The sequence below is a fragment of the Colossoma macropomum genome, unplaced genomic scaffold, assembly GCF_904425465.1.
Source record: "Colossoma macropomum unplaced genomic scaffold, Colossoma_macropomum, whole genome shotgun sequence".
Taxonomy (NCBI): domain Eukaryota; kingdom Metazoa; phylum Chordata; class Actinopteri; order Characiformes; family Serrasalmidae; genus Colossoma; species Colossoma macropomum.
Genome location: NW_023494809.1, coordinates 20,841,438 through 20,859,985, shown reverse-complemented (window position 1 = coordinate 20,859,985; position 18,548 = coordinate 20,841,438). Strand labels below are relative to the sequence as shown.

The 18,548-nt window shown below is 38.7% G+C and overlaps 1 protein-coding gene across 2 annotated transcripts; it reads left to right on the top strand.

Annotated features, from left to right (window-relative positions):
- Nucleotides 1–905: 905 nt before the first annotated feature.
- Nucleotides 906–18,518, top strand: gramd1c (GRAM domain containing 1c). Of its 2 annotated transcripts, XM_036558705.1 has the most exons (19): nt 906–945; nt 1,053–1,126; nt 3,074–3,177; nt 3,947–4,073; nt 4,159–4,259; nt 4,361–4,456; nt 5,207–5,287; nt 8,756–8,880; nt 9,368–9,524; nt 10,010–10,169; nt 10,512–10,655; nt 11,387–11,505; nt 11,645–11,787; nt 12,239–12,342; nt 14,902–15,069; nt 15,609–15,675; nt 16,025–16,144; nt 16,737–16,842; nt 17,868–18,518. In XM_036558705.1, the coding sequence occupies exons 3-19, from the start codon at nt 3,085–3,087 to the stop codon at nt 17,934–17,936; spliced, it is 1,980 nt and encodes a 659-aa protein (XP_036414598.1). In that variant the 5' UTR covers nt 906–945; nt 1,053–1,126; nt 3,074–3,084; the 3' UTR covers nt 17,937–18,518. The 2 variants fall into 2 exon arrangements, with proteins under 2 accessions (XP_036414598.1, XP_036414599.1); XM_036558706.1 differs by lacking the exon at nt 906–945 and having other exon boundaries at nt 989–1,126.
- The last annotated feature ends 30 nt before the right edge of the window (nt 18,519–18,548 follow it).

The following is an 18,548-nucleotide window of genomic DNA, read 5'->3' as shown; positions in this document are numbered from 1 at the left end:
TATGGATTTAGAATGGGATGTCATAAAAGCTCCTGTAGGTCTAAGGTGTAGATGTCCCAATACTTTTGTCTGTGTAGTGTATATTGAAATATGTGCCTGACTCTTTATGATATAGGCACATGGCCATGTATCAGATTTCCGTATGGGGACTAGGCCTTAGCAGTTCTAGTGTCAGAGTTGAAGGGCTGATGAAATAACAGTAATGATGGCAGTTTATTTCTGTATGTGTGACTCAAGTGTCAGCGATGCTGTAGCACTGCTGAACTGGTTCTGCTGCTTTTCCTCCACCTGTTCTCTGGAATCCTGTGTCTCAAGTCTTATGTCCTGATGCTTCTGCAGAGAATATTGCTGATGTCATATCTCACTTTATCTTTTATATTTACTACTGTAGTCTGTATCTGTAATGAGGTCAGATTAATATTGTTAAAGTTCACTGATCAGTCAAATTTCCACAGTTTTCCACTTACCCCAAACATAGTCAATCAGCCAAGACATGTTTGGTTTCTGAAGATGTTTTGCTGTAGATGGTTTTGAAAATGGTTCTATTTAGCACCAAAAAGTGTTCTCCTACTGTTACAAGCTTGACAGTGTAATAATAGAAGAACCCATTTTGGTGCTATCAGTCTGAAGAACCATTTCACAATGCAAAGAAACATTAAATCATGCAAACGGTTCTTTGAGTTTTCGTGGTTCTAAATAGAACCATTTTCCATACTAAAGACCCTTAAAGAACCATCTTTTTAAAGTGTGTAACAGCAGTAATAAAAGTGAGGTGGTTGCTGCAGACCAAACAAACAGAGAGTTTTTGTGTTTTGGTAGGGTGTTTGATTGTTCGGCTCCACCCCTTTCTGATCTGTTTTGCGTATTCATGTGTGAAACATGCTCTCTGTCCTCTCCAGTGGTGAATGGTATTTTCCCTCTGGAGGGACTTGGGGCTGTTGCCAGGTAAGAAGACACCTCCACCACAGCAGCACTTCAGCACTGTGAAAGTAGGTGATTTCTTCAAACATTTCTTACTTGAGGATTATACTTGAAGCAACACTCTTCCGCAGCTCTTCTTATAGATGTGCTGGAATTAGTCTGCGCAGGATCTGGACGTGTTGATGTTTGAAGGGAGCGTTCACAGGTATGAGCACATCAGCTTTAACATGTAATAACAGTTGTTTATTAGGGGTTTCCTCTGGCAAGAAGCTGCCAAAAAGACAGAAAATATACATGAAAAGTTGAATTTTGTGTATAAACGTTGTTTACTTTTAGTGTAAGTCAATATGAAGATATTTTATTCCAAGTAATTGTTGAGCATTGCTATTGGTCCTTTCCTTATTGATATTATTACATTTTAACACAATGTAAAGAACAGCCACCATGTTCAAACAATGCAGAAAACTAAAAATTGCTAAAAAATGGAAATACATGTTTTTCTTGGGACAGCAAAGATTTGTGTGTGTGTGTGTGTGTGTGTGTGTGTGTGTGTGTGTGTGTGTGTGTATAAAACAGATCAAAATGTGCAATACTGTACAGGTTCACGTGGAATAGATAGCAGGTAATAGTTTTAGGCAGTTTAACTAACATGTAACTATTAAAAATAGGTAGATAAACAGACGGACAGGCAGGCAGGCAGGAAGACAGACAGACAGACCAACAGATAGATAGATAGATAGATAGATAGATAGATAGATAGATAGATAGATACACAGACAGATAGATAGATAGATAGATAGATAGATAGATAGATAGATAGATAGATAGACAGACAGACAGACAGAGAGAGAGATAGATAGATGGACGGACGGATGGACGGACGGACTGACAGATAGATAGATAGATAGATAGATAGATAGATAGATAGATAGATAGATAGACAGACAGACCAACAGATAGTTAGATAGATAGGTAGATAGATAGATAGATAGATAGATAGACAGATAGATAGATCAAACCTATCAAATTTCAGCTCCAGTTCTCATAGATGCTTTACAAAAAAGTTTGGCTGCAGTTCTGTAGAGAACTCTACATACAGCAGTTTTTTGACTTGATACTTTTGTTCAAGTTATTTTATGGAAAGATTTCTTTTACTTTTACTTGAGAAACAATAATGTCATAATTACAACAAGCACTAATGTAATATAAGCATATTGTCATTGTCAGGACAAATCCTCATCTCCAAAACTAAGTTAACAGGAGGAAAAAAGCGTTTTTCAACTTTGAATGAAAGTTAATGGAATGAGATGTATTTCCAAGTTATTTCTTGAGTATTTCTATTGGTCCATTTATCATGAATTGCAACACAGTGTGAAGAGCAGCTGACCATTTCAGTTTCTGCAAAAAAAAAGAAAAAACAGCAAAAGTGGAGATGCAACATTTTGTTCCGACAGTGACAATGTCTTACTGATCTGATGAAACGTTACAGCCCCTCTAGCCAGAGGCGGGACTACTGCATACTCCTATGATCACTTACACAATGGTGGATGATCCTCTTCTTACATAGCTCCTAAACATTCCAGAGAATGTTAGCAATGTGAGCACAATGATGTTTTTAAGTGCAGATTGGAGCTCATTTTCTCAGTGCAGTTAAATTGTGCAGTTATTTGATTTATATCATAATATTTTATCTCTACAATCTTTTACTTATCTTTCTGTGTGAAGCACTTTGGGATTTTGCAACTAACATATAATGTGCTATATAAATAAAGATGTATTATCATATTATTATTGATGTGATTAAATTAGAAAATGCATGTTCCTCTTTGCCATTAGTTAATGTTGGTGAAGCTGCTTTATTGGCTCTCTGACTCCTCTGTGCCTGGCCTTTGTGTCTGGCTGAGCTTTCTTTAGGTGTCAACCCCAGCTGGGGTTCTGAAGTCGCTTCACAGGGCAGGATAAGCCAGTTTTTCATGTTTCTTGTTAGCTCTTTGTCTTAATGTCTGTGTTTACCCTCTTTGGCTATGAATAGCCACACTCTGCATAGCTTAAGGCACCGTCATAGTGAATTTAAAGCAGAATGAGCTGCCTCATCTTCTCAGCTTGGCTGATGGTCTTTTGAAGCTGGTGTGGCTCTGACTCTTTTACCCAGGCAAGACAAAGATGACCAACATAGCGAAGTCGGTGGCGGGCAGTGATGTGACTGAGGAGGGCAGCCCAGTTGGAGAGGCCAAGCTGAACTCCGAGGAGCAAGAGGTGAACAAATAGGCTTCAACATCATTGATGATATAGACTGAAACAGCACTCCTGGCTTTTGCTCTGCATTTTACATCTTTTATACCAGTTGATCTAAATACATATAGTGTATGAATTGGTATAGACTTTTATCACTGTGAGCAATGCAGTTCATGTAGATACAGGATTACAGACAGTTAACTCATGAACCAACACTGTTTAGTAGTGTAGCCTTTTCATTGGAAAAAATGACTTGTATGTTTTTGCTGCCCTCTTGTGGACATTGAACATAGCTGCAGCTTCATTCTTCCTTTAAAAAGAGCATAATGTATTTACCATTTAACATCCAGAGAATGTATTTCTCACTCAGACCCTCTTGATTTTATGTACTGTGTCCAATTTTAAATACTACTGGTGGTTGAAGCTGCATATTTTTAGTAAATGAAATAGAATTATGCTTATTAGGAACATATAGAGTTCTATTGTTATGATGTCAAGCTTCTGGTACTATATAGAACAAAATTTTCATTTTGAGACATTCAGAGGGGTCCAAGAGGTTAATGAGGATGTCCCAGACCCCCCTGGACTCCCTGTATTTCTCACCTTGACTGTATGTCTACATAAATGGGCTCTTTTTCTGACTGTAGGAGAGAGCAATAGAGGAACTGAGAATATTATGTATAGCTTTAAGCAAAGAAAGCAAGCTTAACTCAGTATTAATGAGAGCTCTAATGCACACCCTATGCTGCAGCCTAAATGATGATTACTTTAACTCATTCATTGTAATTAGGCTCCATCACAGGATGTCACAGGACAGTGTATAGGATCACCTCAATCACCGACCAGCTACAAACAGAGGAGTGAGGAGTTCAGGAAGACATTCAAAGAACTGGCTGAGCTGGAGAGACTGATAGTAGGTGAGAGAGAGGGAGAGAGATTGAGAAAGAGAGATATGCTAAATGTCTTTAGGCCTGCATTTTTGAGATTTGTGTTTTTCCCCAGATTATACCTGCGCTCTGCAGAAGGACATTCTGTTGCAGGGCCGCATCTACCTCACAGAGAACTGGCTCTGTTTCTACAGTAATGTCTTCTGGGGAACAAAAGTGAGAGCACACAGTCTGTTTGAATGTATACAGTCTGTTATATTGTTTGGAGAGTTGATACAGGGTTGCTACTGATTCTATTTTGGTCAATTTTAATGTAGATAATGTTAAATATGAGAGATATTGCATCCATGTCAAGAGAGAAGACAGCCCGACTGATACCGAACGCCATTCAGATCTACACAAATACAGAAAAGGTAACAAGCACTGGTTTATCCTTTGTTATCTATGGATAGACTTGATTAAACCACTAAAATACTTTAAATAATTCTCCTTATTATACTATAACTTACTATTGTTGTACTACTATCTAATGTACTATTTATATTATGTACTATGGCCAAAAGTATGTGGACACCTGACCATCAAATGTATCCAAGCTTGTTGGCCATCCCACTCCAAAACCATGGGCATTAGTATAGAGTCGCCCCTTTCCACTTTGTGGCCACAACAGACTCTGCTCCTCTGGGAAGGCTATCCATAAGATTGTGGAGTGCGTCTGTGAGAATTTGTACCCTTTAGTCAAAAGAGCATTTGTGAGGTCAGGTACTGATGTTGGACGAGATGGCCTCCACTTTATGTGCTCACTTGGGTTGAGGTCAGGGCTTTGTGCAGGCCACTTGAGTTCCTCCACACCAAACTTATCAAACCATGTCTTTATTGTGCTTGCTAGGGCCACAGTCATGCTGGAACAGGAAAGGGCCTTCACAAACTGTTGCCACAAAGTTGGAAGCATATAATTGTCTAAAATGTCTTTGTCTGCTGTAGCATTGACATTACACTTCACTGGAACTAAGGGGCAATGGGTGTGCCTGAAACACCTGAACTCAATGATTAGGAGCGATATCCACATACTTTTGGCCATATAGTGTATTACTGTACATTGTAACTGGTGCAATATGAAATTATTTGGTAACATCAGATTAACATAGTGTCTACTCCCCTAGCTGTTCTTCACATCATTTTCCACAAGGGAGAAGAGCTACCAGACCATTTTTCGTCTATGGCAGAATATACTGATGGACAAGGTGGGCCTGAGAAATTTTACTACTATTCCTATTTCTATTTTGTTTTGTTTTGTCCATTCATGATGTTTATATAGGTTTATGTACAAAAAGCAGCCAAAATTCATGTTTTCATGACCATTTTCCAACCTCTCTTTATATATATATTTCAATTTGTGGATTGATGTAGTGACTGGGAAGTGAATGGCTTGGTTTTTGAAACTTTAACATACTGAACTTTAAAAACTGAATCAAAGCCTTTATTTAAAAAAAACAATGTAGGGCCCTTTTTCCCTTATCAGAATGAGTTCTACCAGAATGCAGCACAGATTGGTGATTTCCTACCTCAAATACATCTGATTTCCCAAGTTTTGTTTGAGTGTTTGAGCAGGGAAATCCCCAAACTGTACTGGACTCTGGACCTAGCTACCTCTGACCTAGAATGTCCAGTGCAAACTAAACCTAGAAAATACTGTTAAGCCAAAGGAGAGCTGGGCAATATGATGATATTTATTGCTATTGTGATAAATTACATCACAACATGTCACAATACGCTCTTCTGAGTAAAAGTCGTTTCTGAGTGAAAGTCATTAGTACTTAAAACACTTACTAACTGCCTGATTTAGTGCTGGACTTAGTGTAAAATGTTGAATACAAATAACTGAATTCATAGTTTGTGATAGTATATTTAAGATGTGGGGTTTGTTCTAACTTATCAGATATCATGATATATTTTTTATTTTGCATATCTTACAAAATTTCTTGAAGTATTGTGATTTTGCTGTATCGCCCACCTCTTGCCCAAACATTTATATTAACGTTACAATCTACCACATGAGCTTCTAAGTGCTCTTTTTAATTAGAAACTGGTGCTGTGTGCACATGAAACTGTACATGAATGTAAAATTCAATGACCTTCCTGGGTGTGGCTTTCTACTTTGCATGAGAACAGAGCGGCCTTTCAGAAAAAAAGTCCCTCCCTTGAACAATGTGAACCATGGGAGACAGAAACTCTGTTCCAGATAGTGTGGTTAACTACATTTTGACAGGATTTAATTTTTTCAAATAAAAATACTTTTTATGCAAGTAAATTAATCTGCTTTACCACAATTCAGTTTTAATCATTCTAATCATTTAATCAGAGCCAAAAACTGAAGGTTTTTTCACCACCCGTTTTCCGGAAAACCCCGCCTTTCCGTGCTAGGATTGGCTAGCATCTCACACATCACTTCGTTCCAGAATGCTAAAGCCCCGCCCTCTTGCGCCAGGATCGGCTAGGAGCAGCCTGAACGATTAGCTAATCCACCCGCTGGGGGCGGGGCTTTAGCGTTCCAGGAATACAGGTGGGTAAAAAAGTTTTCAGCATGCTGAAATTCTGTTTAAAAAAACTATTTGTTGTTTTGTGCTTAAAAAAAGTCAACCTGTTTTTTTCACAATTCTGAGTTAATTTAAATGCAAACGGCAAATAAACCCAGCATTAAATTAATAAACATATATTATGGTTTGAACAAAATGCGGAATCTACGACGTTATAAAAAAAAAGTAAACCAAAAAGTTTAAGGAAATACTGCAGCAAACTGTTAAATAAGTTTTGAAATAATATTATAAAACAAAATATAACTTTTAAAAATTAATGAACAAAAATGTTGATGGTCGTTTTTTTATAGTGCAGCAAACTATTAAATAATTAAAGACATTTATATAAAACCATAATAAGAAAATATTATTTTTAAAATAAATTCAGTGATATTTCTAAATGTACTGTATAAGATAAATAGTGTAAAATTGTGATGAACGAACTACTAGTCGCATCCAGTGAAAGTCTGCAGATTTATCTGTCGGAATACGGGTGGGGAAAATAATATTGCTACAGAACGCAACAACTTCCTGATCGCCGAGCCCACTGGGTTTTATCTGTAGTGACAGCTCACGGGTTACTTTAGTTCACTGAAGGCTTTCGACAGGTAGGTGACACCTTGTTGTAAGTACGACAGAATAAGTGCGTCTTCATGTTATTTAAGCTAAAGCATACAGAAACTGACCGTTGGTTTCAGTTTAAATGTTCTTATCTTGCGTTGTCTTCAAAATGTATCGTTTTAGGTTGGAGGTCTTTATTGTAGAGCCCGTGTTTGTGCGCCATATGGTCTAACTTACGAGGCTGAAGTCAGTTTCTTATTCGCCAGCTTCTAGTTCGTATTTTCCCGTTCCACCTTAACTGATTCACCATTTAAGGAGGAACGGGAAAATTCGAACTAGAAGTTGGCGAATAAGAAACTGACTTCAGCCTCGTAGCTATATGGTCTGTTGATTTGTTTGTGGCTATTCGTTGTTAGCATAGCGTTCCTTATCTTTTTAGGAAAGCACCGTTTATGGTCTGGTTTTACTTCAACTGAGACTCAGTCTGATCAGACACTCAGTCTAGTTCTGAAGACTGAAGTTCACGTTTGTTTTGTACGTTTGTGAAGCTGTTTAACTTGTGAGTCACGTAGTTGTTCATTGTAAAAGCAAAATCTCACAAGACAGGATTTGTTTTGGAGCAATTTGCTTTCAAGCAGGTGGCGTTTATGGTCCATAGGGGAGCATCAAGGATCAGCTCCACCTGCCTTCATAATCTTTATAACTCAGTTCACTTTGATATGAGAGGTAAAAGCTGATTTCATTATGTATGTGAAAGTTTGTGGTCATCCAGGTCATTGAATTGTCTAGTAGGAGTCAGTCAATGTGACTGTACTTAATTAGAGCATAGACAACTAACTCACACTATTGTGTCCAAAAGTATACAGACACACCTGCTAGTTAGTGAAGTTTAAGGTGCACACAGTTTGGGTAATTTCCATTAAAAAAGCATTACCAGTAGAATGAGATGAGCCTAAGGTCAACATATCCAATGCCAAATGTCGACTAGAGGGATATAAAGTTCCCTGCAGTGGGCTGTGGAGCAGTGCAACTGCATTCTCTGGAGAGATGGAGCTCCATCAAATACCTTTGGGATGTGTTGGAGTGTCCAGAACTAATAATCCTACATCTGTATCTGACCTCACTTTTGTTCTTATGGCTGAATACAAACAAATCCTCACAGCAGTGTTCCAGTGTCTAGTGCAAAGCCTTCATAGAAGAGTAGAAGCTGTTGTGGCAGCAAAGGCAGGGACAAACTCCCCATAAGTACCCTTGATTTCAGAGGAAACTTTGGATGAGCAGGTGTCTACAAACTTTTGGACATGTAGTGTAGATTAGCAGTCTACCTCTGCAGCTTTACTCTGATTGCATCTCCACAGACGACTGCAAAGCAGGTTAGGGCGGTTTTCCAGCATGAAAGTTTGACCTAGTAGATTATTAAAGGTGCATTGTGTTGGGCTGATCTGGTATCTGGTATCAACAACCAGCCAGAAGCATTCTTCACACAGGTCACCCAGAGAGAAAGAGATAGCGAGGTGCTCGGCTGCTCAGCTGCTCAGCTGCTTCAGTTTCTTTGGTTATTTGTTCTTTCCACAGCAGTTGACCAGGCAGGAGCTGTGGCAGATGGTCAAACAGCACTATGGCAATGATTTGGGCTTGAGCCTTGAGGAGATGGAGAGTTTGCAGATGACAGCAGATACAATTGCATATACACAGACCAGGTAACACACACGTCAGGATGAACATGCATTCACCACACACAGATACCAGTGACCTGGCCATACCTGTAAAGTCTCATTGTTTACCTGCGAAACTTGTTTTTTCTGGCTTTGCTGCTGGATCATGAACTTGAATGCACATTTCATGGGTTTTCACACTCTCAAAACAAACAGTTCATTGGCTACGAAAATAAATGCTGAATGGAAAAATTTGGTCCTTTGTGACTTTGTCACAGTTACTGTTGATTGTCTTAGTGATAGTATAGACGATTATTTTGATGCTTACAGAACACACTTCTGTAGGTTTAGTGCACAGTTTAGTGCCTGAATTTATCATAGGTGTACACCTTCTAAGTTCAGTCATAGGAGTTGGTTGCATACACACATATATTGTGTAAACACTTTTTAGATGAATATTTGTTTTCAGGTTTTAGATTTTGTAATGTAGCCAGAAGCTTACCTTGTATTATGAATGTGCTCTTTGTTTCAGCCTAAACATAAAAGCAGAGGATCAAACTGGAAGGATGGAAAGACCTTCCACTCTACGTCTTCCTCAGATTGAACAGACTTCATATGAGGCCTCCACACCTCTGGGAGATGACACGCAGTCTTCACTTGGACTACAGAGCACTCTCTCTGCAAACGGGGTACAGCACATTAAACATTTTCCTGCTTAAGATCCGATGAAGAGGGTTCAAAACTCTCTGATTACAACTTTATGTCCTAACCTCCACTTATAGAATGGATTGCCAAGCTGCACTATGTAATTTTTTTTTTTTTTTGAATTAAGAAACACTAAGATATGATGTGCATGCGCTGCTGCGAGTCCCCTGTAAAGCGTGAAAGAATAATTTTAATTATTATCAGGTTGGATTTGGCAGGGGTTTTTCACAACATGCTGTACGTATTTAGGTAGTGACATCACACACATAGACATAGTTCTGTCTCAAATGCAAAATCTGCATTATACTAATGAAGATCATCTTGCTTAGGAAACAGACACAAAGCACAACTGACGTTACAAATGATATTTTCTCCAAAATTCCCAAAATATGCATAATGCAGTATTGACACAGGGTTAGAGATGGTGCAGATAGGGATTGTGTATTTACTGTAATTGCATGTCCTACAGGAGGACACACGGAGTATGACATCTCGCCAACGCAGTCCTGACCTCTCTCTAGAGCGCTTCAGCCATGAGCAAGTGTCCAAGCGCTCTTCTCTGTCCTTGGACTTGAATGCCAATGAAGACCGACTCTCAGAAAACAGTTTATCTGACAGCGTGGAGGAAGGTGAGAGATGCACTGTACATATGTGTTAATAATGAGGGAATTAATCATTTATTTATTTATTTATTTATTCTTCATTTATTATTGATTAATTCCGATGATTATCTTTTACAATGTGCCCTCAAAAAATAGCAACAAAGTACCACACAAAGTTTATTCAATTTACCTACATTTTCTCTCAGAGCAGACGTTCGACTCACTCACTCAACTGAACGTTATTGTATATGGAAAACACGAAATAACTTGGCTTCTGAATTTATGAACTCAATCTATCAATTTATGATCATTTTTTGTTCACACAGAGGCTGATGTGTGTTATTTTGTTGATTTGTTTTGACTTTGCAGTGGAGCGTGATTGTGTGTCCCATGCGTCTCAAGGAAGGCTGTTTGTGAACAGGGTGTTTCAAATCAGCGCTGAGAAAATGTTTGAGCTGCTTTTCACTGATTCCTATTTTTCCCGGCGGTTTATGGATGTCAGGAAGATCACAGGTAAAAATGATCTTCATTTGTATTCTCCCTTTTAATTTTCTATCTCAGCAGGACGTTTTTTTGTTTGTTTGTTTGTTTTTTTATTGCTACTGAGAAAAGGTTTGTGGATTTGGGCTACGGAAATGGAAATTGTTAGTAAAATTTTTTGTCAGTATTAGCAGCCAATGTTTTTTTTTTTCCCCCCAGGAAAAATACTTTGTTTAAGCATAAATTTAGTGTTACATGACAGATTTCCCTCATTTTTATCACTAACAGTCATAATTGTTTTTGAATTTTATGCATTGTATCACTTGCAATTTGTAAAAAAAAAAAAAAGTGGAAACATAGCTGCTGTTAGGATAGATGGGATGTAGTTTTTTGCTGTGTGCAGGTTTGTCGCTGTCATTTCCAACCTGTCTAGTTTCGATTAGCTGCAGCAACATAGTGAACCTCAGTAACTGGAAGTTCAAGAGTGTAGTGACCCCAAACAAAACTTGCTACAGTTTCTCATTAGATTACATGAATTTTTAAAAGTGTTCTGTACAGCTTATCTGATCCTGCAACAGTTGATATGAAAGAATACACTTTGTGCAAAACAAGGACAGATCAATTATCCAAAAAAAAAAGTTCCAAATTCCAAAATGTGAAAACTGCTTTTATTTATTTGTCTTTTTTCTTCATATGTAGTTAAACATTTCCACATTAAGTGTTTTAGGTCTTGCTAGTAACTACTGTATTTCTTCACTTGGCAGGTGTGACCTCTTCTTCTTGGCAGAGGGACACCTCTGGCTCTATGAAGAGGAGTCTGAATTACACCATCACTATCACCAACCCACTAGTGGGCAAATTTTCAACTGCCACAGAAAACCAGGTTGGGCTGCTTTCTATTTCTCTCTCTTTTTTCTGCTTTGGAGAGTTTTGTCTGGCAGTATTAGTGAAACTCCTCATTCCCTGTGTGTGTGTACATTGCTGCTGTTTTAAGTAACACCACCCACTGTTATTTTTTTCAGACTTTATATAAGGAGTCTAGGGAGGGACATTACTACCTAGTGGATGCTGAAGTCTACACACATGACGTTCCGTACCACGACTACTTTTACACTCTGAATCGCTACTGCATTATCCGCAGCTCCAAGCGCAAGTGTAGGCTTAGGTAAGTATGGTTTTGTTTCTCAGTATTCCCTGTTATGCACTTGGCTGAACTGATTTATCGCATGAACAATAGAATCGGCTGATATTAAGGTGCCACGGATATATCTGTTTTTATAAGGCACCACCAATTTTTCAGGCTTTGTGTCATTCCAATTTATAGCCCTTAAATGGCATTTTACATGCGTTCATATTTGCCATGCAAGTCCTGTTAAACAGAATGTGATGTCAACTGCATGAATGGCCAATGGCTCCTTCTTTTCTGAATCATATACAAAATACTGTACTGTGCAAAACTCAGAGGCCACCCTTCTTATATTTTATTTTCAGCCAAAAGAGCCATTAAGTACAAGTTATTTATTTTTAGGAAATATTTCTGATATTAGAAAATACACCTGCATAAAGAAGGTGAAAGCCAAAGGAGAATAGGTAAAAAATGAGTTTTTTTCCCACAGGATTTACACAGATGTGAAGTACAAGAAGCAGCCATGGGGCTTTGTTAAGTCTTTCATCACCAAGAACTCGTGGAGTGGCCTGGAGGATTATTTCAGACACCTTGGTGAGTATCAGTTTTTTTAGTATTTTCTCTGCTTGGATATATTCTTCCTAGTTCTGGTCCCTCCATCTCCTTGACCTAGTCCCCAGAGTGATACGTCTTCTCTCTGTGTTAATATAAATTATTGCTGATGTCTTTCCTCTTATAGCATGGCCTGCATTAGTGCACAGTCTGCTGGTCTGCAAATCCACATCCCTGTCCTGCTCTCTGGGCAGTGCAGATGTCTTTAATGCTTGAGGCTGTTACATATAATTTAATATGTCCAGCAGAGCTGAATAGGGATGGGACAGCTATCAATTTTAATTATATTATAGATCTTTTCAAATTTCAATAATTCACCCAACAATGTACAATTAAATTGTAATTTTTTTAAAAAGTCATGGTGGTAGAAAACAACAAAGAAATGTGAGAGGTGTGATTTGAAAAAAGGACTGTGAAGATTATACTTGTGGTGAAATGACTTGACAATATGTATTAGTACTTCTTAAAAGGGGAAATCCACCCTAAGGCTAGTAATTAATGTTGTTTGTAGTGTTACATAACACTTTGTAGCACAGCACTGTATCAAAGAACCACTGGGAATCCTCCACTGTTGTAGAGTCTAAGAAATTCAGACTAGACATTTGACTTCCTAGCAGTATTGTTAGCTAACTGCCATCCTTCTGCATTAGCCAGCTAGCAGAAACAAAACATTTCAAACAGCCTGTCCTCATGTGTAAGCCACAAAGCGCTTGTAGTTTATCAAAAGTTCCCTCCACCTTCAAGATGCATCATTAGAAGAGTGTTTTTCTGGTCTATAAACCAGAACATCTCACTGTTTAGACAATTGTGGCACCACTGTAGGGTGCAAGTCAGTGTGTTTACAGCAGCTGTAGTGATGGGTACATTTTTAATTTTTGACCAGAGGGCCCCTTTAAACATTTTCAATATTTATGCAGCACTGCAGCCATGATCATTTTAGTCAGTTATATCTTCAGTTATATCGTGATTTTCCCTATGCATGCTCAGAGCTGACAAACACCCACAGTCATTGTGGGTTTGGCCCAGTGACCACAAGCACAGACCAAGCTTGGTGTTTTTTCTGACTGGCCGAGGCAGAGGGCTGGCCAATAGGTTTTTCTGCTGCGGATACAGAGCAGGGGTTAAAGAGAGTAATTAAGAGAATTGATCAGATCAAAGTGCCTCTAAATGACCATGAGTAGAATGTGCTGGTTCAGTTTTGGCTGACTGAGAGACAAGGAAAGGAAGCCCTCAGCAGTCATGTCCCTTTTCTGACAATAATGCTGTTAACTCAGAACTGCGTGGACAAACTACTACTGAGATCAGTGCCCTTACCTTGAAATGGTCCTTATGTGCTCTTTGGCAAAGCTAAAATGCACACTTTTTGCTATGGACACACAGTTCCAAAGGACCAACTTAATTGAATATAAATGTAATGGACATTATACCACAGTTAGTTCAGACCTTGCAATGTAACTGGCCAGGAGGCTTTCCATGAGTACCAGTATCTCCCAGTATTGTCTCTCTCACTGTTTCTTCAAGCGAAGGAGTCACTTCTTTAAAATAAGATCAATCATCATCACTTTGTATCTTATCACTAAGCATCACTTCTTAGCTTATTCACATAGAAGACCATTTTATAGAATTATTTTTCACTGTGGTGAAATCGTAATAATGCACTGTTTATATACCAGGCTGTCCCATAAGAAATTGGCAATACTTCATTAGCACTTTGTTTTCTGTATTACTGCATAAATAATAAAAATTTTAGGGATGTAATGATTTTTATAATTCATAATTTGGTTCAATATGACATGGTGGTGTCTCAGTCCAGCACGTTTTTTTGATGGAGGAATAAAAGGAGTGTCTCAAATTGTTATTTTTGTTAACTGTACTAGAGCGTTCAGTATTTGAGACTTTAGAATGACACAATGAAGTTTTGCCTGGTCAAGTCAGACTGGTTTCTAAGCAGAAGATAAGCCCTGTGCAAAAGGTTGTATGCCACATATAGGACAAACAAAAGAACCGCATGCCTAAAAAATGTAACAGTTCCTGTCTGCATATATGAGTGTGCCACCTTGCGTCATCTACTTCGCCCCCTCCCCCCATCACCCTGGGCAACAACAGCAGCTTGTGCAGTCCCAGCAGCCAGCTAAACAGACCCCAGCTAAGTTAAATTTTCTCTTAATTACAGCTCAATCAATCAATCAATCAATCAATCAATCAGCCTTTATTTAATCTCGGAGAACATTTGAGGGTGACCCTCATTTACAATGTTAATCAGAAAATGCATATTTAGGCTCAAGTTTGGCCAGAATTTCCCCCAGGTGTGAATGGGACTGTATGGTTTCTGTTGTCTGCATAAAGGGGGTATAAGTCCCCCTTCCCTCTTACCAAAACCTGGACAGATTCCCACAAGCATTTTTATAAGGCAGCTCTCGCTTCTTTAATCCTATCCTGTACTAACCACAGGCTAATATGTCAGCCTCAAGTTAGTGATACTCATGTTAGAACGCAAAACAATACATTGAACTTTTACATCTGATTCTCTTTCTAATTCAGAGGCGGAGCTGCTTGAGGAGGAAGTGGAGTTGACCCAAGGTTCGGGCGATACTGGAAAGGGCGGCTTGCGTAGAAGGCGGAGGACCTACAGTCGCACCCTGCAGGAGCATATGCGGCCTGGCAAGCAGTATGGTGCAGACACAGAGCAGCACAGAGATAGCAGCATGGGTACGAGCTCTATACACTTTGACCCCATTTAAATCTGCTCATTTCATGTGACTTGCATCTGGATTGTAACCTGATAAGCTTTTAGCCACATGCATTTACACTAGGCAGTCAAAGGCATCTTCGGTCATTCAGATTTAAATTTGAGTGGTAATATGCAAATCAGCTCATACAGTGTTGTCCCTCATTTTTCCTTAACACTTTACAGTGATGTTTACAAGAAGACAGCTGTTTAGAATGATTAGCCTCATCAAACACATGCGTTAAAATGTAATGCATTGTAGCAAAACAGTGAATAACAACTAGAAACTGATGCTCAAGACGTGTGAAATGACCAGGTGTGAATGTAAATGTCAAACTGTGCAACCTAAACACTGAAACCACTAGCAGTTTCCTGTTGTGTTCAGCTGTACACATTGTGCTCTCAGTGTGTGTGTGTGCCCCAAGTAATATACCCCAAGCAAACATTTCTCAATGCAGTCAGTTTTTCTGTTTGTATACATAGACTCCATAACTAATAGTGACTTGGTTTCATGTTTCAGGTGTAGTGGACATGAAGAACACACAGAAGTGGAACATCACCTCCATTATAGCTGGAATGAGCGTCATGTAAGTCAAAGGCATGACCATGAGGTGTATTTTCTGCATAGCATCTTGAATGATTAGCGTTTGTAGTAGAGCTGGTTAAAAAGTTTCTTGCACATTCAGAACCTTAAAAAAGAGTGAAAAATGCTAAATCTTGGGCTGCCATGCTGGAAGAACAATAAAGGACTTTTTACAAAGAGTCAATAAGAGTATAGAACTACCCAGTATAGCTTTTTGTCCTACCTAATTGTTGCACCCACTTAGCAGTGCTGTGGACTGGCTGAACAGGCCCAGTGAAGATCTAGAAAGCTGATGTACTTTAGTGTAAACTTACAAAAGTCATGATATGCTTTCATGTATGTTTTTTTTTCAGTCTTTTGATTTTGACGGTGCTGAACCTTGGGCTCTTTTTTAAGCTGTGGGCCATGGAGGACGTGGCCCATCGCATGTACCTCACCACAAAGCAGCGTGTGAGGGAGAGAGCCGAGGCAAAGTAAGGACTGCTGTTGATTTCATGGAATTATAGTGTATGCATGCTGGAATGTTCAGAAATTCTTTTATTGGCTTGTTACATTAAGAATTTACTGCATGTGATTTTTAACCTTTTTTGCTCTGTAAGATTTTACATAAATGTGTCATTGCTTTTGGAAAATAGAGAACATGTTTTGAATTAAGTACTATGTATTGTCACTGTCAGAACAAAACCTTACCCAAAAAGTAACTTTTCAAAAGTAACAAGAGAGAGAAAAAACTGTCTTGGCTTTCAATGTAAGTCAGTCTAAAAAATAATTTATTCTACATCATTTTGGACCATTTCTATTAGTCTCTTTATCATAAAATTTAAACACTGTGTAAAGCAGATACAAGATTTTGTTCTGACAGTGACTGTATACAATCCTACGTCTCCAATCTACAGTGTAGATGCTAGTTAGATGCCTTTTGATAAAAGGTTTATTGATAAGCTGCCTAAACTGTTATAATGATGCACAATGTAATGACGCCTCCTAACTTGATGTAGCATTACAAACCTTTCAAAATGTTTAAAATCTTAAAAGAGGTAAAACCTAAGTGCTTTTGTTCCACAGTTTGGCACCTGACCTAGGCCCCAGACAGCCTGTGTTTCACAGGAGCCAAGAGGAGACGCGCTTACTGAGGGCGGTGCTACAGGACTCCATTAACCTGCTAGAACAGGTGTGTTAGTGTAGCTCTACCACATTTCACCTGGAAGAGAATACAAGCAGCAGTGCAACTTCAGATACACCTGATTCTGTTTTCACTAGACCATAAAAACAGTCTATTAAAATATTCTGTATGTGTTGTTAAATCTGTCCTTTTTTCCCAAATTTTGACATCATTCAATAATTGAGATTAGTCATTCAGATTGGTTTGATGTGCAATGCTTAATTGTAGAGAAACCTACAAACATTGTTTTATTTTTTTCCCAGTGGTGGTGATGGGAACCAGGGGTCACAATGTCTAGAACAAAAATACAGTCAGTTTGTTTACTATCCTAAGTGAGGAGTAAACCTACAGGTGTCTTCTCAGTTTTTATATGTAATGTTGATAATAATAAAATAAACTACAACACCTCTCTGCCATGTATGGATTTAAAAAATATATTTTTAAGCCAAAACCTTATTGCAAAACTACTTACAAAACAATGTTTCAGACATCAGGCAACGTATTTACTCATGTAATAACTTTCTGTGGGGAACCTTGAAGAGGCATTAAACTCTTTAGACGTCTGGTTGCTATCACCACCAGTTTCTCTAGAATGGTGCATTTCACCTCAAACTGTGACAGTCTTTGTCTACATCTTAATGATTTAAAATATGCAGAAATCATAAAGAAACTGATGAAATTCCCCTTTAACACTGAAAACACCATCTGCTCTCTAAATTATGTAAGCTTGTCAATAGAAACTGTCCAAAATGACTCAATGAATGAATCTCAAATAGAAAAAAGGTATATACAATATATTATTGAGCTTAGTTTGCTAATATCTTGCTTAACCAATCATAACAACTGATTCTAATTCTAACATAATGCAGCATCTATTGCTGCTATACTCTCCATCTCAGAAGGGGCGATTCTGTGTGCCCCCGTGTGCTAGTGTAAAACATCTCTCCTCTGATGTCTCTTATTTTGCCGAAAGGTCTCTGGTGTGCTGGCTGTTTGTTTGTGCCGGTCGTAATGGCTCCTGTTTCTCTCCACAGTTACGCAGCTCTCTGGTGGTGCTCCAGCAGAACTTCCAAAGCCACAACAAGACCTACAACCAGTTATGAAAGCCACTGTGCCTGGTGACCACTGGAGAACAGGGGGATCCGGCCCACAGGGTTTGCCCACGTAGAGGAGTGTTGCCATAGAGACGGTTACTCCAGAGACTTCTCTCTGCCTTTGGGTTTTACCACTCCAGGTCTTCTGTGTTGTGGTTACAGGTGGCTGAATGATTTTAAGCTTCATGCGAGAGCATACAGCGTGGCGATGGGCACAGGGAGCAATGCAGGCCCGTTGCCCCTGCGAGGCAACAGCTCGTTTGTTAAAGAGGAATTCCACCAATTTTTTCAAAATTTCTGCATAATTTTATCTGTGAAATGTAAACAAAGTCATTCAGAGTGATTTGATGTAAAAAGTTCAATTAAAGATAAAGTTACAGACAGTTTCTTTACAGTGGTGGTGATAGGAACCAAGGGTCACAATGTCTAGAACACAGCCATTCTATTCACCAAAGTCACTGGTGAAGGTACACATGCCTTCTGAGTTTTTCTGTGATGTTGATTATGGTAAAATAGTGGTAAATCTGAAAAATGTGTTGTATGGTGACTATTTTGCCTTTTAACATCCTGGAGGGTAAGGATTAAAAAAATTAAAAAAAATAGGCTAAAACCTTATCACAA

Excerpts from the sequence above, each read along its gene's own strand:
- gramd1c (XM_036558705.1), top strand. The coding sequence starts at position 3,085 with ATGACCAACATAGCGAAGTCGGTGGCGGGCAGTGATGTGACTGAGGAG. Across the intron at positions 9,525-10,009 it reads GCACTCTCTCTGCAAACGGG|GAGGACACACGGAGTATGAC; the intron begins GTACAGCACATT and ends CATGTCCTACAG. Across the intron at positions 15,070-15,608 it reads GCACAGAGATAGCAGCATGG|GTGTAGTGGACATGAAGAAC; the intron begins GTACGAGCTCTA and ends TTCATGTTTCAG.